The sequence below is a fragment of the Giraffa tippelskirchi genome, chromosome 11 (genome assembly GCF_054371585.1).
Source record: "Giraffa tippelskirchi isolate mGirTip1 chromosome 11, T2T-mGirTip1v1.2.pri, whole genome shotgun sequence".
Lineage (NCBI taxonomy): Eukaryota > Metazoa > Chordata > Mammalia > Artiodactyla > Giraffidae > Giraffa > Giraffa tippelskirchi.
In genome coordinates, this window is record NC_137285.1 from 2,014,649 (window position 1) to 2,035,939 (window position 21,291).

At 65.7% G+C, this 21,291-nt stretch overlaps 4 protein-coding genes across 9 annotated transcripts; 2 read left to right on the top strand and 2 right to left on the bottom strand.

Annotated features, from left to right (window-relative positions):
- Positions 1-1,428: 1,428 nt before the first annotated feature.
- MMP11 (matrix metallopeptidase 11) lies at positions 1,429-11,295 on the bottom strand. 2 transcript variants are annotated; one of them, XM_081542233.1, is made up of 8 exons: positions 11,088-11,295; positions 5,652-5,881; positions 4,670-4,813; positions 4,439-4,572; positions 4,085-4,326; positions 3,788-4,004; positions 2,857-3,114; positions 1,429-2,229 (listed from the first exon to the last, which is right to left on the bottom strand). In XM_081542233.1, the coding sequence occupies exons 1-8, from the start codon at positions 11,088-11,090 to the stop codon at positions 2,096-2,098; spliced, it is 1,362 nt and encodes a 453-aa protein (XP_081398359.1). In that variant the 5' UTR covers positions 11,091-11,295; the 3' UTR covers positions 1,429-2,095. The 2 variants fall into 2 exon arrangements, with proteins under 2 accessions (XP_081398359.1, XP_081398358.1); XM_081542232.1 differs by lacking the exon at positions 11,088-11,295 and adding an exon at positions 10,476-10,656.
- A 2,211-nt stretch (positions 11,296-13,506) lies between these two features.
- Positions 13,507-15,549, top strand: CHCHD10 (coiled-coil-helix-coiled-coil-helix domain containing 10). Of its 2 annotated transcripts, none has more exons than XM_081542268.1 (4): positions 13,507-13,656; positions 13,852-14,078; positions 14,825-15,007; positions 15,351-15,549. In XM_081542268.1, exons 1-4 carry the CDS (start codon positions 13,616-13,618, stop codon positions 15,368-15,370), a joined length of 471 nt encoding a protein of 156 aa, XP_081398394.1. In that variant the 5' UTR covers positions 13,507-13,615; the 3' UTR covers positions 15,371-15,549. The 2 variants fall into 2 exon arrangements, with proteins under 2 accessions (XP_081398394.1, XP_081398395.1); XM_081542269.1 differs by having other exon boundaries at positions 13,852-14,074; positions 14,857-15,007.
- Positions 15,522-19,946, bottom strand: C11H22orf15 (chromosome 11 C22orf15 homolog). Of its 3 annotated transcripts, none has more exons than XM_081542266.1 (6): positions 18,510-19,946; positions 17,686-17,784; positions 17,122-17,208; positions 16,885-17,022; positions 16,339-16,495; positions 15,522-16,021 (listed from the first exon to the last, which is right to left on the bottom strand). In XM_081542266.1, exons 2-6 carry the CDS (start codon positions 17,708-17,710, stop codon positions 15,976-15,978), a joined length of 453 nt encoding a protein of 150 aa, XP_081398392.1. In that variant the 5' UTR covers positions 17,711-17,784; positions 18,510-19,946; the 3' UTR covers positions 15,522-15,975. The 3 variants fall into 3 exon arrangements, with proteins under 3 accessions (XP_081398392.1, XP_081398393.1, XP_081398391.1); XM_081542267.1 differs by having other exon boundaries at positions 18,574-19,205; XM_081542265.1 differs by lacking the exon at positions 18,510-19,946 and adding an exon at positions 16,580-16,654 and having other exon boundaries at positions 15,968-16,021; positions 17,686-17,710.
- Positions 17,204-20,678, top strand: VPREB3 (V-set pre-B cell surrogate light chain 3). 2 transcript variants are annotated; one of them, XM_081542271.1, is made up of 2 exons: positions 17,204-19,567; positions 20,260-20,678. In XM_081542271.1, exons 1-2 carry the CDS (start codon positions 19,519-19,521, stop codon positions 20,559-20,561), a joined length of 351 nt encoding a protein of 116 aa, XP_081398397.1. In that variant the 5' UTR covers positions 17,204-19,518; the 3' UTR covers positions 20,562-20,678. The 2 variants fall into 2 exon arrangements, with proteins under 2 accessions (XP_081398397.1, XP_081398398.1); XM_081542272.1 differs by having other exon boundaries at positions 19,398-19,567; positions 20,293-20,678.
- Positions 20,679-21,291: the final 613 nt, after the last annotated feature.

Below are 21,291 nucleotides of genomic sequence, written 5' to 3' on the forward strand. Positions count from 1 at the left end.
GGGCCGGGCGCGCCCCCGCGGGCCCCTTAAAGGAGCCTCGGCCCGTTTCTCGGCCTTCCCGGCCGCCTCCCAAGTGGAGGTGCCAGAGAAGGCCGCTCACGGGCAGAACTAGGAGCCGCGGCCCTGACTCGGGCGGCGCCCTTCCCCGTCTCACAGCTGGAGCTGGAACGCTGCCTCGGTGAGGAGGAAGGAGGCGAAGCCGGGAGGAAGCCGGAGGCCCCGTGCCTCAGTTTCCCCGCCCGGAGGACGCTGTGCAGCCGAGCACACGGGCGGGCCCAGGGACCAGTATCCCAGCTCCGGGCCACCACCCCCCCCCCCCCGTTCCTGTGGCTCTGGGGATGGGACGACCATGGGCAGAGACTACCGGGCTTGGCGGGATTCCTAGGCCCAGCCGGTGTTTGCTTTGCCTGGTGCATCCGCCGAAAGCTGGGGAGGAGCGAACGTCCCCATCCCCTCCTTAACTCTGTGCCCTGTGCCTGCCGACAGCCCTGCCCTGGGGCGCTGACAGCCGAGCGGGCCGACACACCAGGGTCACCAGGGTTATCACCCAGGAAGGCACCCGAGTATCCGGTGGAACAATGCAGTAGGTCAGAAACGGCCCACTGCCAACGGCTGCCTATGCCAACATCTGATACATAGCAGCTATGAGAGGTGCCGCTGTGAACATCCACCTAGGGCTGTGTGTGTGTGTGTGTGTGTGATTTGCTCACTTGTGTCTCTTTGCACCCTATAGGCTGTAGCCCGCCAGGCTCCTCTGTCCATGGGAGTCCCCAAGCAAGAATAGTGGAGCGAGTTGTCATTCCCTTCTCCAGGAGATCTTCCCCACCCAGAGACTGAACCTAGGTCTCCTGCATTGCCTGGTGGCTCAGACAGTAAAGAGTCTGCCTGCTATGCAGGAGACCTGGGTTGGGAAGAGCCCCTGGAGAAGGAAATGGCAACCCACTCCAGTACTCTTGCCTGAAAAATCCCAAGGACAGAGGACCCTGGTAGGCTACAGTCCATGGGGTCGCAAAGAGTCAGACAGGACTGAGCAACTTCACTCACTCCTGCATCGCAGGCGGATCCTTGGCTCTCTGAGGGTGGCAGGCAAGTAGACCCCAGAGAGTAAGGAGTCAGCCACGGTAACCGTGAGTTTGATTCTGTGTCCTGACAGTGGCAGGATCGGAAAATGTGAGCAGCACTTGGTGGACGATGGTCTGAGAGGCCGCTGGGGAAGTGGGGAGCAGACTGTGAAGCCACTGTAAGCATTCAAGTGGGGCGAGATGGAGCAGGGGGAGCCCTAAATGTGACACCCGGCCCCGAGGACCAGGGGCTTGAGGGTGGGGACGGTTGTGACCGAGCGGGTCCCCAGCCAAGCCTCCCAACTCCCTGGCCCAGTTCCACCCCTATCCTGGCCTTGCACTCACAGAGACACCCCAGGCAGGCAGGTAGAAAATGACCGTGTTTAATGACAGTCAGTAAAAAAAAAAAGAAGAACAAAACAGCTTTATACACACTTACATGTACACATTTACATGGCTTTGGAGGATCTGACCCGTGATAGGACTGAGGTATGCTGGGGCCCCCAGGGCGCAAGGTCTCCTGCAGGAAGCAGCCCCACCAGCTGACTGGGCCTTTTGGCCTGGATCCTGGGGAACAGGTCTACAGAACCACCAAACTGGAAGGCAGCACCTACCCAGAGCAACCCCTGTGGGAGGCAGGAGGCGCAGGACCCTGAGCCCCACGTGCCAGCCCCCTGTGGGACCCCACAGCGAGGACGGTGAGGGCTCCAGCTCCCCTGGCCCTGCTGAGGCCCGACCCTGAGGGGTGTGGACGGAGACCGTGGGCAGCTAGGTTCCATGTGACCTGCACAGGCTGGGTGCAGCCGGCCCAAGACCACCCTCAGCCTCCATGCCAGAGCCCCCCTGCCCAGTCTCAGACAGTCCTGGCAGTGGCCACGACCCGCGTGGCCCTCCCTGCAGTCCTGGTGGCAGCACTCCGCACCCCTTGCCCCCCGCAGACCTGGCTCCGTGCCCTGCCTGGTGCCCACAGACACAGATATGGCCACGGTCTCCAGTGTGGAGGTGTCAGGGGCCTGAGGACAGCCAAGCAGTGATCAGCGGAAAGTGTTGGCAGCCTCGGTGCAGCTGAAGAAGTCAGGGCCCACGAGGCGGGGGAAGCCCTCCAAGGCTTTCACCTTCACAGGGTCAAACTTCCAGTAGAGGCGGCCACGCAGGAAGTAGGCGAAGCCTGAGGAGACAGGAGGGTCAGGCCCGGTACATGGACACAGGGATGGGCACAGGCCTCGGCCACTGCCGGGTTCCTTGAAACCCGAGGACCTCAGGTGGCCCTTAAGAAAGTGAGTCCCTCAGTCGTCTCCGACTCTTTGCGACCCCATGGATGGTAGCCTACCAGGCTCCTCCATCCGTGGGATTTTCCAGGCAAGAGTACTGGAGGGCATTGCCATTTCCTTCTCCAGGGGGTCTTCCCAACCCAGGAATCGAACCCGGGTCTCTGGCACTGCAGGCAGACACTTTACCATCTGAGCCACCAGGGAAGCCCCAGGGTCTTCCTACCCTTGGGCGAGCCCTTCCGCTTGCCCCCAGGGTCTGGTCTGAGCTACCACCCAGCCTGACAGAGGCCGGAGCCTCAGACACCCTCAGCACGTAGTGGTGGTGATTTCACCAGCCACACCCAAGGGACCTGGGCATGGGTCTCAGTCTCCATGCCATGCCTGGTGCCCACAGCCACAAAGATGGAGCACAGGGGGTTAGCATGGTCCTTGGCCGGAGGAGGGGTGGAGAGGGAGGGGGCTGGGCAGAGGCCCCGCCCTGGGCAGAGGCCCCGCCCTGGGCAGAGGCCCCGCCCCGTGCGCACCTTCAGCATCCTGGAAGGCAGCATCAATCTCTGAGGGCACCCCTCGCCAGTCAGTGGCCCTGCGCGGCACGGGGCTGTCCACGCGGCGAGCGCTGGGCTGGAAGCGCCAGTAGTCCCCGCCTCGGAAGAAGTAGATCTTGTTCTTCTCGGAGCCCCACACCAGGGCAGCGTGGATCGGGGACCCCCGCAGGCCCAGCTCAGAGAGGGGTGCGGGGCCCAGGACCGGCTTCTCGCCATCGTACACCCAGTACTGAGCTCCTGTTGGAGAAACGGGGTTGAGGGGCGTGTGCTGCAACAGGGCTGCCCAGCAGCCACATTCCACCATCAACACCACCTCGGACCTTCCTAGCCTCAGTTTCCTTGTCCATAAAACACAAAAGGCCAGTAACAACGCCTGCTTGGCACCCCCACCTCCAAGAAGGACACTGGGCAATGCCAGCGGCGCTGGGAGGTACACGTGGGAAAGGTCGTTCTGAGAAGCAGAGGCTGCCTGGGCACCCGCTCCCTCCCTGCACTTGTCTGCCCATCCCGGTGCCAGCCCTCATGCAGCAGGCCCTGCCCCCTGGCGTGCTCCAGGCTCCCATCTCTGGCATACTGAGCTCATATCCCTCCTGACCTTCTCCAAGCTGTGCCCTCACGTGGGTCACTTCACCACCTCTGAGCCCTGAAGCCTCGTCTCTAGACCAGGGGCAAAGATCGTACATGCTCCATGAGGTGCAATACCTTCCATCCTACTCCAGCCTCGAGAACTGCCTCCTCCAGGAAGCCTCCCAGCTGTGCCCAAAGGAGTGAGCCACGCTTTCCCTGGGCCCCAAGATTCTGGGGCCCCCTCCGTCTGTCCATCTGCTCATCCCGTCTGTCTGTCCCTACCCTTGGCCATGACGTTCCTGGCTCCCAGCAGTCTCCTGAGTGTGACCTGGCCCACACTCACCTTGGAAGAACCAGATGTGGCCCTGGGCGTCCTCGAAGGCTGCGTCCACAGGGCTCGGCAGCCCCTGCCAGTGGCGAGAGGCCAGCGCAGGGTAGCCAGGCTGCAGCCGGCCCCTGCGCAGCCGCCACACAAAGCCTCCCTTGAAGAAGAAGAGCTCGCCTCGGATGGTGGCAGCCGCGTCAAAAGAGACCTGGCAGGCGTCCGGTGGGGCGTCCGGCTGGGGTAAGAGCGAAGGGTCAGAAGGAGCCCACGTTGGAGCTGCAGAGGCGGCCATGGGGAGAGGGAGCAGGCGCTCACCTCCAGTGGCGCGATCTCATTGGTGTCCACCCCGGTCCTGGGGCCCAGGTCCGGGGGCCTGGACGTGGCAGCTAGCCGAGGCCGGCCGTACAGCTGCTGAATGCCCCTGCGGTCATCTGGGCTGAGGCTCAGCGGGTAGCGGAAGCTGTAGAAGGGGGACATCAGGGCCTTCGCAGCTGTCGTGTGCTGCAGCCCAAGCACGTGGCCAAACTCGTGGGCCGCCACCTGCAGGAGGTCTGTGCCTGGAAGAGGGAGACAGCCCGGCAATGCGCGAGCTCCCTCGGTGGGAGGCCGAGCCTGCCCGGCTCTGGGGCCTCGGCAGGGCCCCTCCGGAAAGCGGGCCCCAGCCCTTACCCTGGTTGTCCCCGATGGTCCAGGTCTCATCATAGTCGAAGTGGACGTCCCCTTCTCGGTGGGTCTTAGGGAAGAAGGCATGGGCCAGGATGCCCCCAGGTCCATCAAAGGGCAGGTTGTCCCCATGCCAGTACCTGTGGGTGGGGTGGGTGGGTAGGGGCAGAGTCAGTGGCTGCCGGCAGGTGGGCTTCCTTCCCCGGGGTTGGGGAGGTCCCCAGGCCCCCGGCTCACCTGGTGAAGTCGATCACGATGTCGGCGTGGCCCTCGTGCACCTCGGTGAAGGTGAGCGGCGTGACGTCGCTCCACACCTGGAGGGCCTCCGCCACCGTCTGCCGCACCTGTTCCCGCAGCAGCTGCCACGGGAACCGGAGGATCCTGGGGAGGACAGGGATGGGGGGGCCTGAGTCTGGCTCGTGGGGTAGCGTCAGCCCCTGCTGGCTGTCAGGGCCAGGAGTTGCCTGGATGCACAGTGCAGGACGCAGGCCCGCTGTGCTCCGAGGGTGCGCACCGCTCCCTGTGCCACGTGGGCACACCGTCATGTGGTCTGTGTGCCCTTAGGTGCCCGTGAGGGTCTGCACTGGGCGGAAAGGACCCAGGAGCCCCGAGGCCCCCTCCTAGACCTGACCGTGCCACTGACCGTGGGGAGACCTTGGGCCCTGAGACCTGCCCCTCCTGGGTCTCCAGGCTCCCCACCCAGGACACTTCCAGGGCCCCAGGTGTCCCAGCTGCAGTGATGCGGGACACCACACCTGTCTTCACGCCCCCTGCCCCCGCCCCGCTGCAGGATGTAAAAGTCTCAGCGCCAGGGGCCGAGGTCACCCAAGCCATCACCTGGCCTGCCCCGGCTGGTCCCTCCCTGTGCGGATCCCAAGGTGTGGCGCTAGATCTGAACCGGGCATGGGGAACACTTCACTCCCCCAGAGGAGGGGCCATGTCTGCCTCACTCACTGAGAGTGCCCGCACAGTGCCCGCAAAGGTTGCGTGGGTGACTGATGGCCATGCCCACGGGTCTGCGGGGCGGTCAGGCGGGTGTGGAGACCGCGCCCCCGAGGCAGGGCGTGGGAGCGCATCTAAGCGTGGGTTTGGGGCGTTGATCAGTGGGCTCGGGAGTCGGGGGACACTCCAGCCTGTTGGCCACAGGGATCAGGGCCCCCTCGGCGTGTCTCAGACAGCAGGTGGAGGTCAAAGGCCAGCTCGTGGCCACCGGCCCTACCTGTAGGTGAGGTCCGTCTTCTCCCAGCGCCCGCCCGACAGCACGAACCGCTTCTGTCGGTTGCGAGCACCTGGCCCGTCGATCGGGTCGGGCACGCCGCAGCGGGGAGGTCTGGGGCGGCCAGCAGGCGGGAGGGCCCCCTGGGCAGCCAGGGCAGGGGCGTCGCTGTCGGGAGGGGCGTCTGGCCAGGGCTGCGGCCCTCCGCTCACAGGGTGGTGGCGGGGGGCGTCCTGAGCGGGAGAGAGGCCCCGGGTCAGAGGTGTGGACATCAGCGCACCCTCACTCCAGCGGAGGCCGTTGGGGAGCACGGTGCTCTGGCGCAGGCTGACTGGTGTCCAGATGCTGATCCCAAGGCCTCCTGCCCCCTCCTGGAGGGCCCCAGGCGCCCAGGGTCACTTACTCCCGCCGTTTGGGCCAGGGAGGGGTGGGTGGGGCTGCAGGCCCGCCTGCCCTCTTCATACACAACCTCGAAGGGACCCCCATCAGACGCCTCTCCCCTTCTTTTCTTCCTGGGCACCCCCAGCCCCCAGGACTGTCCTCTCCAGCTGTGAGCTGGCTCCTGCCCAGGACGCCCACCGCAGCCACCCGCCAGCATGGAGGGGCTGCCGCCCCGCCCCACCTGCGTCTGCTCCCCTGACGAGTTGGGGTGGTCCCTCCCTCTAGCGTGGATCTGGGGGTGAACCAACCAGGCCGCGCTCAGCACGGGGCCGGCACCACTCAGGGCACCGTGAACTGGGGTCCGATCAATCGCTGGGGCGCGCTTGTTTTTTTTAAGCAACGATCTTTAAAACCTTTATTGTTTAGTTATTTATATGTTTGGCTGCGGCTGGGTTTTCTCCAGTTGCTGCCAGCGGAGGCACGGCCTCTGTGAGTCCTCTCCACGCAGGTGGGGGGTGTTGGCAGTTCCCAGACGCCCAGCCCCAACCCCGCCAGGGCCCTTGGACCTCGCTCGCACAGTGGAGGGGTGATTCTGACCTGCCACGCCCACCCTCCCCGTGCCCCAGCCTAGAGGTCGCAGTTCCCCTGCCTGGAAAAAGCGGAAGCTCAGAGAGGCAGGGAGAGCCCGCGGGATTAGCCCGCAAGGACACAGCAGAGCCAAGCAAGGGCCCTGGCACCCCGGGCCGCAGGTGAGGGCTTGACGTGGGTCACAGTAGAGCTGGGGGAGAAGCCCGGAGCCTCAGCGCCCGTCCAGCCCGGGCCTGTCTGCTCAGCGCAGCTGTGGCCTTCCCGAGCCATATTTGGGGCAGGAGCCGGGCGGCCCAGGCCCCACCCTCAGCCTCAGCCTCTGGCGACTCTCCCGTGCCCCGGGCACCCCAGAGCTCAGACGAGCATCCCAGCCCCCCCCCCAGCGTCACCAGGACCGACCGGCAGGCAGGGTGGGAGGCTCTCTGCGCTCCCTGCACACTCCTGATCCCAGCTCTGCTCTGTCCTTTAGGCTGGGGTCTCCCTTCCCCAGGGGAGGAACTGGCCCCACCAGGGTGACCGAAGAGGAGGAAGGGGAAATGACCAAGTACCCGCTGTCTTCCAGACACTTTGGAGGCAGGGTTCACTGGTCCCCCCGCCCCCCGCCCCCGGCATCAGGCAGGACACACGTACGTCCAGGTCTCACACTGCGGACATGGGCCCCAGGCCTGCCCCTGCTCCTCCCTACACCGGCTCCGTGACCTCCAGGAGGAACAAAAATCCCTTCCTCAACCCTGGCGGGGGTCCCAGGACCCTCCCCAGAAAGGCCAGGGCTGCGTTGCTCCCCCGGAGCCCCAGAGAGCCCAGAGCCCAGCCTGAACAGCGAGTGACAATCTCTCCTCTCCTCTGCCAGCCAGGGAGGCCTGAGCAGCAAGCCACGGCGGTGGGGGCGGGGGAGGTGGGTGACAGCCATGCCCACCGTGCCTTCCTCTCCTGCCCCCACGAGGCGCTAGGTCCAGGCTCAGACCCCTGCATCCTGGCACCCTGAGTGCAGCAGCGAGATCCCCGGCCTGAGATTGGCCCAGTTCCACGCCATGGAGACCCTGGGCAGGTCACAGTCCTCTCTCAGCCTCCACTTTCCTATCTGTCCAATGGGAACGGGGCCGCGGCGAAGGGGCAATTGACCTCTCTCTGTAACGCCTTTTGGGGCAGCTGGCATGGAGAGAGTCCCCTCCCTGGGCTGGCTTCTCCCCACTCTGGGATAATGCTCTGCCAAATTTCCGCCCTCCCCCACCTGGCAGTCAGCGCCCCCCTCCCAGGCCTCCAGACTTGACATCAGAACGCAGGAGTGGCAGCTGGAAGGAAGCTCTCAGGGCCAGAGAGAAAAAGTGGCTCGCCCCGGGTCCACCTGCGAGCCGGGCCTCTGGCTCCCTGCCCATGTCATGGTCACCGCTCCTGAAGGCTCTAGGATCAGGGCCCCCGGGCAGTGAGGTCCTTTCCTGGAGCCCACCATCCACAGGCTCTTGGCCTCAGTTTCCCCACCGCTGGGACGGGACGCACGCCCCTGCCCCGCCGACCTCCGGCACTCCGTTTCCCCACGTCCTTTCCGGCCGGGGGCTGGAAGGGCCTCCCTAGCTGCGAGGCCTGATCCCTCACCTGGGTGCGCCAGTCCCCCCCCACCCCGCCCCGGGGCTGCTGGGAGGCAGTGAGGTGGGGGTGAGCACACACCACGCCTGCCTCATCCACAGCCCTGGGGGACTGGGGAGCAGGCATTGCCCCACCTCCCAGGGGAAGAGACAGGGCCCAGAGAGGTCCAGGTATTGGCCCAGGGTCACACAGCGAGGGAGCCCAGAGCTACAGCTAGACCTGGGGTTCAGGCCGCCCCACCCACGGCCACCCCCCCCAACCCCCCAGCTGTGGCTTGTCTCCAAAACCCACATTCCTGAGACGACGCCTGCTCCTCAGCCAGCGTCTCCCTGAGCCTGCCCTGGGCGGGGGTGCCCAGCCCGCTCACCCCACCTCTCCCCGACGGGCACCACACCACTGCCTCACACATCCTCGAGGAATCGCTTGGGGAATTCAGTCTCCCAGCTGAGCCAGAGGCTCCGGTCAGCCTCGGGATCAACCTGCAATCGGAAAAATGGGAGGCAGCCAGCAGCCGGGAGTGGAGGGGGCCCCTGGGAAGTGCTGGGCACGGCTGGGCCTTGCGTGCCCTCTCTGGCCTGCCTGCTGTTGGCCCAGGTCCTCATAGCCACCCCCTCTGTGGTGGGCAGGAGGCGACCCCGAGGGGAGGACATGGGTCAGGCTGGGAGGAAGGCAGGGAGCATCCGCACACCATCCCGGGCCTCTCTGAGGCTCAGAGAGGTCAAGTGACCTGCCCGAGTCACACCGCTCGCTCCTGGCCAGGCAGGTCCACCTCTCCACCCACCCCCCACCTCCCCTGCTGGCTCCAGAAGGGAAGGCGGGGTCCCCCACAGTGGGCGGCGGGGCTTTCATCAACCCCGAAAGCTGTGAGCCGGGATGGATAAATATTTACAGAGCCTCCCCGGCCCTGCCAAGAGCCGTCCAGGGATAAGCACGTCTGAGGCGACCCCGAGTGCCCCCTGCATATCTGCGGTGTGACAGGCGACGGCCCGGCTCAGACCCCGCCTGACCCCGCACAGGCGGCCCCAGGTGACGGAACATCTGTGTGCCCGGCTCTCATCTCGCCGCAGATGCCCTTCGGCCCAGCAGTGGGCACTGTTGCCTCCCGCCCGCCCACCTGGAACAAGGCTGGGGGTGAGGGCTACCAAGGCGCCGGAGGGCTCACCTAGGGCCATGTGGTTCAAAAGCCCAGGTGCCTCCGGTTCCTAAACCCGCGGATTCAGCAGCTCCCCAGCGTGACCCTAGACTGTCCCCAGGCCTAGGGGGCCGGGCGGGGCTGGGGAGGAGGCAGGGCCCCCGAACGAGGTACCCGTCACCCCTTCCATCCCCAGCGCTGCCGGGGGCAAGACTGGCCAAGACAGAGCTGGCGTGGCTGGACAGAAGGGTCCCAGGCTGGCCAGACCTCCCTTGTCACTGGAGCTGTTCCCAGAGAGCCTGCCTGCACCCCCGCCCCCATCCCTGCTAACCACCCATCCCTGCCCTCTCAGCAGCACGCCCCAGTGGGCTGGGCACCCAGGGAGCTGTGTGTCTGCAGTAGCCCAGGCTGTGACTGGTCTCCTGAAGCCCCAGCTGGGGGGTAGGGTGCAGCCTTCAGGGCACACGCCGGCTGGCACACACAGGGGTATTCCCCTCTCCCCACCCCCCACCGCCAGGGCACACCGGAGCTCTCACGCTGAGGCTGCCTCCTGGCTCCACGGCCTCCCGATCCCGCCACTCACAGCTCCCAGGCGGTGGCATCTGTCTCCTCCAGGCTCAGACCCCGCGTGCCCTCACCGGGCTGCCCTCCCCACAGCGCTTCCCTCAACCCTCCAACCTGGAGGTGTGCTCACAAGGCCACACACCTGGTGGCTGACGCCAGCTGGGGACCCGCGGGGCTTTGTCCCTGCGGTGAGTCGGGAGCCCTGTAGCCACTCCTGCTGTCCCTCCCCCACAAACCCCCCCCCCCGGGGTCACCGCCAGGCGCAGAGGGGGCAGGTCCGGGAGCTGGGCGGGGGGGACGTGCGTCTAGCGCCCGACCGACTCCCGCTCACCAGCCAGCCCGAGCGATCCCGGCGCCGGCTCCACTTGTATACCTCCAGGGACGGGAAGCTCACTTTCCACCAGGCCCCCGGGTCACCCGGACAGCGTTTCGGGGTAAAGGGCCGTGCCGGGTCACTCCCGGGCGCCCTCGTGGGTCCAGCTCGGCGAGCCGGCCCAGCCCGCGTGCCCGGCGCCCCTTGGTTTGGAGAGCGGGCGGGGGGGGGCGGTGCTGCCGGCCGGCGGGCGGCGGGCACTCACCGGCGGCCGCGGGGCCCGGGCCAGCATCAGCGGCGGCGGCGGGAGCAGCAGCAGTAGCAGCAGCGAGAACAGGAGGGCGCGCGGGGCCGCGCCGCGGAGCCCGGCGGCCCGAGCCATCCGCCCCGGGGCTGCAGGGCCTGCTGGGCCGCCGCTGGCCGCCGCCCCTTATAGCCTCCGCCCCGCCCCCGCCCCGGCCCCGCCCCCCGCTTTTGTTCTGCACTCGCCCCGCGCCCGCGGCCAGGGAGGGGGGCTGGCCCGGCCCGCAGATCCGGTCCTTCCCGGGGCGGGCCGGGCTGCGGTCTCGGAGGCTCGGAGGGACGGGTTGTGGGGGCGGGCGGGTGACCCTGGCCAGGGGGGTGCCGCTGCTCCGGGCCTCAGTTTGCCCAGAGCAATGGGTCGTCTGAGAGGAGTCGGGTTTCCCTGCTCGCCCCCGCCTCCTGACAGGCCAACTTGGGAAGGCGCATCCCTAGCAGGGACATTCAGCTGTGTCCCGGGGGACACTGAGCCACGGGGAGGCGGCTGGCCAGGACGTCAGCTTGGCAGAATCCGCCACTTCACAGAGGAGAAACTGAGACCCCAAGAGGGATGGGCCAGATGAGGCTTTTTCCAAACCATCGGGCAGGCTGAGGGGTCAGGAGGCCTTCTCGGCAGGTCAGCTGCTGGGAGGAGGCGGTCAGAAGGCAGTGTCTGTGCGGGGCGCTGGAGACCCCACGGGGCCCCTTGGCCTGGGACGAGCAGGCTCCTCGGAGGCCCTCAGGGCCAACCTCCTGAGGCGAGGACGCGTCTGTGAGAATCAGAGAGAGGGGTGGTGACCACACTGGGAAAGGGTCACACCGCCCTTGTGATGACCCGGGGCGCAGGCAGTCTGCTTCATCCCCGGGGAGCCAAAACACGGGCAGTGGCCTCCGACCCGGCGGGCCGGCTCCTGAGCCGCCGCAGGGTGAGGCTGTGGGCGCCCAGCCTGTGCCTAAAAAGGGAGGAGACGGGCAGCGAGGGGAGGGCCACCGGCTGACTCAACCCCCCTCCCGCTCCAGTCCCCGGAGCCGCCGCTGCCTCTCCAGGGAGGCTCCACAGAGACCCCTAGAGGGCGAGAAGAGGGAAGACTGCCGTGATTTTTCACTCCTTGGGCCGTTTGCCATCTTTTTCTTTTTCTTCCTTTTTAAATTTTTTGGTCGGGCTGCAAGGCATGCGGGCTCTTAGTTCCCTGACCCGGGATCGATCCCATGCCTCCTGCATTGGAAGCATGGACTCTTAACCACCGGACCGCCAGGGAAGTCCTGCCATCTGTTTCTTCAGAGTGATTCACTTTTTAAAAAATGGAAATGCCTACTTCAGCCTCATCTTAGCAATATTGGTCCAGAAATCATGGATTTGATGAACTGATGATACATTTTTTTTTCTTTCTGATACATATGAAAATGCATAAAGTAAAAATGTTTAACTACCTTAAGTGGTCTCGAGTGCCTCCAGAGATGCGTGGCCTTGTTTTGGTGACCTGCAATCCACCAGTCATGGAAGTTTTAAGTAACAACCTCCCACGTTGCAGGCCACAGTGGAGAGCCACAGTTATAGCAAGCTGGGCTGGTCCTGGAGGTCTTCCTGCAGGAGGGGGACCCTGACCAGCCCAGGAGGGGCCGGTTTGGCAAACAGGAGCAGGTCAGCAGGGGCTGCAGGAGCAAAGGGGTGGAGGCTGGCCCAGGCCTGGCATGTCTGCGAGAAGAGAGTGGCCACCTTTACACACTCCCCTCTCCTGGAGGCAAACGGTCAGCCCGTTGCAGAGAGGAGAAAACTCCCGGGCTGGCTGAGAGGACTGTGTGGTCGGGACACAGTCATGACATCATCCAGCCTGCCAGGCACTGCCCGTGCCCCGTTCCCTCCTTGCCTGCCATCCCCTCCTCACAGAGGGGCCTCCTCTCCCCACCTGAGCCCCCCACCCCATGCTTCTGCTCTTGACTTCATCTTCCCTGCAGTCCCGGGGCCAGGAGGCCTCCCTTGGGGGTAGGGGACAGTGATGTGGGCATAGGAAAGTCAGGAGCCCTCCCTGCCAAGGGCACTGATATGACCACTCAGAACTCATTCAGAAAGGACCGTGAAAACCTGCTGTTCCTGAAGGGCTGGGAAGCGTCCTGAATCCGAATGGCCCTGCCCTGGATCTGGAACCAAGGGGTAAAATTAGAGGCCACAGGATTCAAGCCCGCACCAATGCCCCTAGGCCCACAGGGGATGGCCTTTGGAAAGGACATGCTGGGTAAACGCAGTTGGGGTCTGGCGCTGCATCCAACCAGTCCATCCTAAAGGAAATCAGTCCTGAGTGTTCATTGGAAGGACTGTTGCTGAAGCTGAAACTCCAATACTCTGACCACCCGATTCGAAGAACTGACTCATCAGAAAAGACCCTGATGCTGGGAAAGATGGAAGGTGGGAGGAGAAGGGGACAACAGAGGATGAGATAGTTGGATGGCATCACCGACTCAGTGGACATGAGTTTGAGTAAACTCCTGGAGTTGGTGATGGACAGGGGAGCCTGGGGTGCTGCAGTCCATGGGGTTGCAAAGAGTTGGACACGATTGAGCGACTGAACTTAACTGAACCGAGGCGGGGAACCCGGATGCCTCCTGGCGGATGCTCTGTGAGCAGCAGTACGAGGCTTGCTCGGGCGGGACGGGGGTGCGTGCTTTGTACCCCTCCAGTCCATCCGAGACCCTGGGGCCACGCGGGAGCCAGTGAGCCCGGCCCCACGGGAGGGGGAGGAGCAGGGCTCGGCCGATCCTCGGACCGTCCTGGTTTGGCTCGCCGCGCTCCGCCGCGGCCTTTGAAGGACCGTCCCGTGGCCCCTGCGTGCGCCCTCCGCGCCCTGCCACAGCGGCCCCGTGTTCCCAGGGCGCACACAGCTCCGGCCGGCGGCCAGGAGGGCGCAGGCTCACCGACCCCCGGAGCTGCAGAAGGAGACGCCGGGACCGGTGGGGGTGCCGCGAGACCGGGGCCCGGGCCTCCCACCGGGGGCGTGTCCCCGCAGTCCCGCCCCGGCCCCGCCCCGCCGTCAGGGACCGGCGCCACCGCCTCCGTCCTGGAGCCACAGCCATCGCCGTCGTCGCCGTCTCCGACTCAGCTCGTCCGGCCCTGCCGCCGCCGCCGCCACAATGCCCCGGGGGAGCCGCAGCGTGGCCTCGCGGCCAGCCGGGTAGGAGCCGGCGCGGGAGCCGGGGGCGGGCGCGGGGGAAGCGCGGCCCTGCAAGGACGCGGCAGCGTGACCTTGGTGACGGCCGCGCCATCTTGGCGGGGGCGGGGCGGGGGGCCGCCGCCGCGCGTCTAGGACGGTGGTCGCCCGGCCTGGGGTCCGGCCAGGAATGACCCCGCTTCTCCCCGCATCCCGCAGCCGCCCCGCCGCGCCCTCTGCCGCCCACCCGCCTGCGCACTCGCCGCCCTCGGCCGCGGCCCCGGCCCCCGCCCCGTCGGGCCAGCCCGGCCTGATGGCGCAGATGGCGACCACCGCCGCCGGAGTGGCCGTGGGCTCGGCTGTGGGCCACGTCGTGGGCAGCGCCCTGACCGGAGCCTTCAGTGGGGGCAGCTCGGAGCCTGCCCAGCCTGCAGCACAGGAGGTGAGCAAGGGCTCAGGGGAAACTGAGGCCGGACACAGAGCGGCTGGTGCGTGAACACTGAGCAAGGAGTGTCCAGAGCCACCCCAAGAAGGGTCCTACTGGTCACTTGGCTGTTGGCCTCGGGTAACTCACAGGCAGGCTCTCCCAACCCATCCCCTGAGGCCAAGGTCCCTATAACCCCGTGGACAGACCCCAACCAGCCCTTTAAAGATGGGGAAACTGAGGCCCTTAGGGGTCAGAGACGGCCCAAGGTTGCCCAACCCTAGTAGAAGGGAGGGCTGTTGGAGTTCCCCAGTGCCCGCTCTCCCACCCCCCGGGAGGCCCCTTCCTGCACCCAAGGGTGACTGGTAGTCAGTGACTTTGGGCCTGCCGACCTGTCCCCCACTGGGCACCCCACCAGTCCTGAGTCACATTTGGGCTTAGTGATGGGGTCAGGGATCACGAGGATCAGCGTGGCTGAGCCAGGAAGGTGTTAGAACCTGTCGGCCTGGAGTTCATACCAGCAGTGTCCTGGGCTTTTCTAGACCCATGTCGCACCTTCCGCCCCACCTGCCCCTGTTCCTGCACCCCACCAGGAGTGGCAGGGGCTTTGAGAGGGCTGTGGGCTCACCCTGTTTCAGGGATGGAGCCGCTGAGACCTGGGGCACACTGCCTGCATCAGGGACCGCTGAGGCACCAGGGCCTGGGGGTCTGCGGAGGGGCAGCCGTCACCCCCAGCTTCGGAGTCCTCTCCTGGGTGCCCACCCCGAGCTGACCCGGCTGCCTCCCGCGCTGTGCCCCAGGCCCCACCAGCCCGCGCCGCCCCGCAGCCCCTGCAGACGGGGCCCTGCGCCTATGAGATCAGGCAGTTCCTGGACTGCTCCACCACCCAGAGCGACCTGACCCTGTGCGAGGGCTTCAGCGAGGCCCTGAAGCAGTGCAAGTACAACCACGGTGAGCGCCCGCTGCCCGGCCTGCACCGGGGCGGGAGGGGCGGTCCACTGCTCCTGCTTCTCCTGGGTGCTCCCTCTCCTCCCGGGTGCTCCTGCTCCCCCCAGGTGCTCCTATGCCTCCTGTGTGCTCCTGCTCCTCCTGGGTGCTCCCGCTCCCCCCAGATGCTCCTTTGCCTCCTGGGTGCTCCCGGGTGCTCCTATGTCTCTCGGGTGCTCCTTCTCCTCCTGGGTGCTCCTATTCCTCCCTGATGCTCCCACTCCTCTAGAGTGCTCCCGCTCCCCCCAGGTGCTCCCGCTCCTCCCGGGTGCTCCTGTACCTTCGGCCTGACCTCCTCCCTCTACAGGTCTGAGCTCCCTGCCCTAAGAGACCAGAGCAGGTTGGGTGGCCAGCCCTGCACCCACCTCCACCCCCCTCCCACCGACAGCCAGACCACGACGTCAGATTGTACCCACTGAGCTGGGACCTGGAGTGAGGAGGGGGTCCTTCATCCCACAGATGACCTGAGATGAAAATGTGCAATTAAAAACCTTTATTTTAGCCGAGTCTGCTGTGTCCCCTCTCATTGGACTGTCTGCAGGGGTGGGGGGTGGGAGATGGAAGTCCCACTGCGGGGTGGGGTGCCACCCCTTCAGCTGCTGTCCCAGGTGGGGAGGGCGACCTTGTAATCCTGCGTAATCCGACAGGCAGTGCAGACCGACTGGTGAGGCATTAACTGCTGACCTGAAGTCTCAAGGGTGTCTGACTCCGGCCAGCTGGAGACCCTGGAGGAGCGTGCCGCCTCCTCTCATGGACCCCCACCCCTCCACCCTTCTCATCTCTGGGGGCCGCATGGTGGCCTCAAGCTCTGTGGGTGACCTTGCCCCTCTTGCTGATGCAATTTCCCAGTAATCGCAGATTCAGCAGGAGGAATGCTTCGGGCCTTTTCACCTGACCACACAAGCAGAGGTCACGGCCAGCCCCCTTGGATCTCAGTCCAGCTCGGCCACTTGGCCGCGATGTGCCAGGTCACGGGGCCTGCCGGCACAGAGGAGCAGGCCCTTCAAATGCCGTCGTGCACTCGGAGCTGCTGCCTCCCCTGAGTTCGTTCAGTGTCTCTGCACTGAGCGCCCGCTGTGTACCAGGCGCTATTCCACGTTCCCCAGTCCCCGAGCCCCCCGCGGGCTGATGGGGACCTGTCCTCGGGTATAGTGTGTCCTGTCATGTGGCTTTACATGTGTCTCCGAGGGAGGCTGGCATTGGGGTCCAACTCTCAGCACACACATCTGTCCCCTGGGAAGGGGTCCCATTTCTGGGTGCGAGCAGCCCCCCCGGGGTCCGTGTCTCCTCCTTACCTGGCTCCAGGCCCCGGCTCCTGGGTCCTGGACAGCAGGGAGCCCACCCTTCGGGGCCGGGAAGGAGAGCCTTGCTCCTGGTGGCTTTGCCGAGTGCCCAGGCGCCTCCTCCGGCCATTGCCCTGGGGGGGCAGGCCCGACTGCCAGCGCAGCTCCTCTGTGAGGCCCAGGAAGCCCTGCCTGCGGGCACTGATAGGCAGGTGCCCCTGCCCCCAGGCTCTCCTGTGTGAGTGACCCTCACCCGCCAGCTCTGGACACCGCCCATCCAGGTTCTCCAGGAGGGACTCATAGCGGGTGGCATCCCCTTCCTCCCCCCCTGCGGAGGGAGGGAGTCTGATCACTGGCTGGCTGGTAGTCCGCAACCCCCCCCAGTCTGGACCCCCCAGCCTGGGCTCAGGACGGGGCACTGGGTGTGAAGGGCAGGGCTGGGTCCTGGGTCCTCGCCAGGCTGGGGGCTCTGCAGGGTGTGGGTGCCCGTGGATGCTGTCTCTCCTCTTATATGCCAACATCACTGCAGGGAGGAGCAGAACCTTGGACCCCACTTACTGATGATCTGCACCAGGACATAGGTTCCACGCTCCTGCAGCAGGGGGCTGGCCACGGAAGGTGCCGGGGAAGGCCCCTCCTCCAGCCCCTCCGCGAGGTTCACCAGGTGCCCGTCCTCAGCCAGCAGGGCGATGGTCGCTGGGAGGGCAGAGAGGGAGGCAGGCAGGGCTGGCACTACCCCTGCCCAGGGTGGGGGGCCCTCAGCCAGTCCTCCAGCACCCCTTGCTGCCCCCTTACCGTCAGGGGGCACCTGGCCCCTTTGTCTCAGGTGGGAGGTGAGGGCCCCGAGGGTGCACCAGGTGTTCACCAGCTCCCAGCAGCCGGCTGCGGGAGAGGGGCGGAGGTGGGCGCATGGCACCCGCCCTTCCCCCCCTTCCCACCTCTTCCTTACAGGGCAGGGATGGGGGCTACGGGGTCAGGAACGTACCCCCTTCCATCTCCCGAGGCATCTGAACCACTCTTGCCTCCACCATGCAGCCCCCCACCCCCATCCCGCACCAGCCCCCGCCTCCACCAGACGGCCAGGTGCCCCGTGCCCCCCAGAGCTGCAGGACCCCTGACCAGCGAAGAGATGGAGCAGTGGGAACACACGCTCTCCCAGCGCTGGCTCGGCAGCGGTGTGGCCCAGAGAAGCCCGCCTGCTTCGCCCAGGACCCAGCCTGGGGGGGTTTCCCTCAAGCGACTACCCCCAGACTCATCCCTTGGGCACCCCCTTCCCCACACCGCCTCCTCGTTCTCCCCCCCACCAAGACAGAGGGGACGTACCCCCACCCGTCTGCCGGGACAGGGGACCCCACTTACCTCCGAACATCACCGTGATAAACATGGCTGTGTTGGGGACAGACCCCTCCGACCCCCAACTTCCCACCTGGGGAAGGAGCTGAGCTGCAGGGTGGGGTCCTGCAGGAGGTGGGGGGGGTGATGGTTAGGTGGGCTCAAGCGGAGCTCCTTGCTCAGCCCAGGGATCCCTGCGGCTAGTCCAGGATCCTCGGCCTTCTCCTTCTCCCACTTGCTGGATCAGAGAAGACTGAGGTTCCCCCCACCTTTGCTCCCCCAGCCAGCTTCCAAGCTGGTCTCCATGGCAGTGGGAGCTGCCAAGAGGTCTGAGCGGGAAATGCCTTCCCTCCCAGTATCCGGGTAATGAGGTTTGGGGAGGGTCTGGGCATTCCTGGTGCAGGGGTCTAGCGGAGGCTGGAGCCTCGGGCCCAGGGCTGTCCAGAGACCACTGCCCGCACCTACGCCCCCGCCCACAAGGAGAGACAGAGCTCCCAGGAGGGGAGTGGGGGAAGTTCCTGGAGGTGGGGGCATCCCCAACCTTGCAGGCCCCCTTCCCAGGGGCACTCCCGGCCTCCCCATCTTCTGTCCCCTGTTCTTATTGAGGTATGATTGGCCTACGGTTCACAGCCAGCCTTCGGCATGTTCTCCACAGTCAGGATAGACCGTGTCCCTCGTCCCCCCCAAACTCCCAGCCAGGCTGTCACGCAGAGGGAGGCGGCCGACGGGGCAGGGCCTTGCACTCCCCGCGTGTGGGATCCACCGGGGTCGTCACCATGTCGGTGGGTCCTTCCTCTCATCCCAGGAGGGTCCCCCTGGCTGGAGGTGCCCTGGTCTGCGGATCTGCTCACCGGCTGCTCTTTGGGCCGTTTCCCGTGTGGGGTGATGATGAGGAAGGCCAGTACAGACACTCGCCTGCAGGTCTCTGTGCGTCTGCTTGTGGCTGGGCCTCTGGACTCAGGAGGCCTCCTTCTCAGCGGCCCTCCCCGCCGGCTGGTCAGGCCGTCTGTGCCCTTCTGGGGGCAGTGCTCAGCGCAGGAGGCGGGAGGAGGCCCCGATCCCAGCGCAGCCGGCTAGCGTCGCTCTGCTATCCTTGGCGTTCACAGCTGGAAGGGCGAGAAGCACCAGCCACAGCCCCACCGCAGGCAGATTAGGGGGAGGATGCACTTCGACCACAGCAGGTGCTCGGAGGCGGCCCAGAGGCAGCGTTTCCCAGACTTGTAGGCCAGCGCTTTCTCCAGAGGACGCCGCTGTGTCTGGGGACCCGGCTCCCGCAGCATGATCGGGAGCGGCTGTGGCCAGATTCAGACCTGTGCCCTCGGCTCCAGCCACCACCCCTCTGTTTGCCAAGGGGTTTTTGTCTTTCGAGCCACTGAGGAGGGGGTCTTTTGTCTGGAGTGTCACGGAGGCGCCATCAAGAGGGGCCCACAGTGGAAGCTTTATAACAGTAGAGCGGAGGCCTGTTACAGGTCGGGGAGGCGCGTAAGGGAGCCTTCTGGGGCGATGGAAATGTTTGCAGTTTTGGTCTGGGTACAGGCTGCAGGGATATATGTGTGTGTGTGTGTGACCCTTGAGCCACACGTGTGAGGTCTGTGCATGTGACCGTACGCATGAGACCTCGGTGGAAAGCAGCCACCTGCTGTGACTGCACCTGTGGATTTCCGGCTCCTGCTCTCAGGAGGCCCCGTGGGGCCCGCTGGCTGACGTTTGGGGAGACGGCACCGCCCTCCATCCCTGTCGGGGGGTGATGATTTGCATGCTGTGTCGGGGTCCAGCGGCCTCCCTCGAGTGGAGGTCCCGAAGCACCTCCAGCACCGCCTGCAGAGCAGCGGACTCCTGCCTGCCTCCCTGCCTCCGGCCATGGCCTGCCTGCCTCTGTCCCTCCTTCTGATGGGGGCCCTCCTGGCAGGTGAGCCCTCCCAAGGCCTGGCTCACCTGGGGTGTGTGTGTAAGACAGCACGGGGCTCTAGAAGACCCCCGCGGGGAAGTAAATCGCAGTGGGCGGGGGGGACGGTTTCCGAAGGGGCCGTGAGGGGGAGAGGAGACCTGGCCTCAATTTCCCCACTGGTGAGTGACCAGATGGCTTAGGTCCCTTTGGACTCTGACTCTGGGGGGTCTCAGAGACCGGCCACCTGTTCAGTTTTTCAGAGGGGAAGCTGGTGTGGCCTAGTCACTGCTCCGCAGGGCCTCAGGGCCAAGCTATCCGAGAAGGTCTCCGGCAGTCAGTGGCCGGAGGCTGAGCTGATGGATATAGTAACGGCCCAGGAGACTTCTTGGGGGTGGTCAGCCTGTAGCCAGGTTTTGGACAAGCCAGTGTGACCTAAGTGATGGGGGTCTGCAGGTCAAGGGATGAGTGTGGGCAGCAGGAGGACCCAGAAGCCACCAGCCCACCCTCTGAATTCTGGACCCTTAGCTGCACGTGGCTCCTTGGGAAGACGGGGCTTAAGGGTCGCCCGCTCTGTGGCCCACCCAGTGCTGATTCCACAGCACCTGCTGTGAGCTTTTGGGGGCAGATTCTCCCAGGGACTCTGACCCAGGCTTTGTGGGGCAGGGGCTGGAGGGAAGGGGCCCAGGCCAGACCCGAGTGTGTGTGTCTCTCAGCCGCCCAACCAGAAGCCCTGCTGGTCTTCCCAGGCCAAGTGGCCCAACTGTCCTGCACCATCAGCCCCCATTACGCACTCATCGGGGACTTCGGCGTGTCCTGGTATCAGCAGCGAGCAGGCAGCGCCCCCCGCCTACTCCTCTACTACCGCTCAGAGGAGGACCAACACCGGGCCCCTGGCATCCCGGACCGCTTCTCCGCAGCTGCAGATGCAGCCCACAACACCTGCATCCTGACCATCAGCCCCGTGCAGCCTGAAGATGATGCCGATTATTACTGCTTTGTGGGCAACTTATCCTAGGGGTGTGGGATGAGTGTCTTCCGTCTGCCTCCCACTTTTGCTCCTGACCTTGGGACCCTCTCTCTGAGCCTCGGTTTTCCTCCTCTGTGAAGTGGGTTAATAATACCATGTCAACAATAACTGCTCTGAGGGTCATGAGATCCCTGCCTCTGGGGGTGTGGGGGTAGGGATGACCTGGGGATTACTGCAGAAGAGGAAGCACCTGAGACCCTTGGTGTGGGGCCCAGCCTCCCCACCAGCCCCCAGGGGCTCAGACTGGTGGCTCTTGCCTTCCTGTGACGGGAGGGGGAGGAGCTGGAGTGAGAGAAAAAGGAACCAGTCTTTGCTGGTCCCGGCTTGGCATGGCTGGTTGGGGTCTAACACTCAATGAGGGGACTGGACTGGGTCTTCGGAGCCCCTGCCTGCTCCTGGGTGGGGCAAGGGGGCAGGTGTGAGTGTGTGCGTGGGGTGTGGGCACTCAGAGGCACCTGAGGGCGCTGAAGGCAGGTGGGCAGAGGGCAGGGGCGGCATGGGCAGCAGCCCTCCTGAGGTGGAGGGGCAGTCTTGCCACCAGAAGCAGAACTTGGCCCTGGGAGGGGGCTGAGGGGTTGAGGAACACAGCTCTAAGAGGCGCCGCCTGAAGCGGGGGTCCACCCCTCAGATGCATGAGAGGGTCCCGCCCAGGTGCCCAGCCATCTCCTGGGCTCTCACCGGTCTTTGTGGGGACCAGGTGGGCAGACAGGTCCCGGGC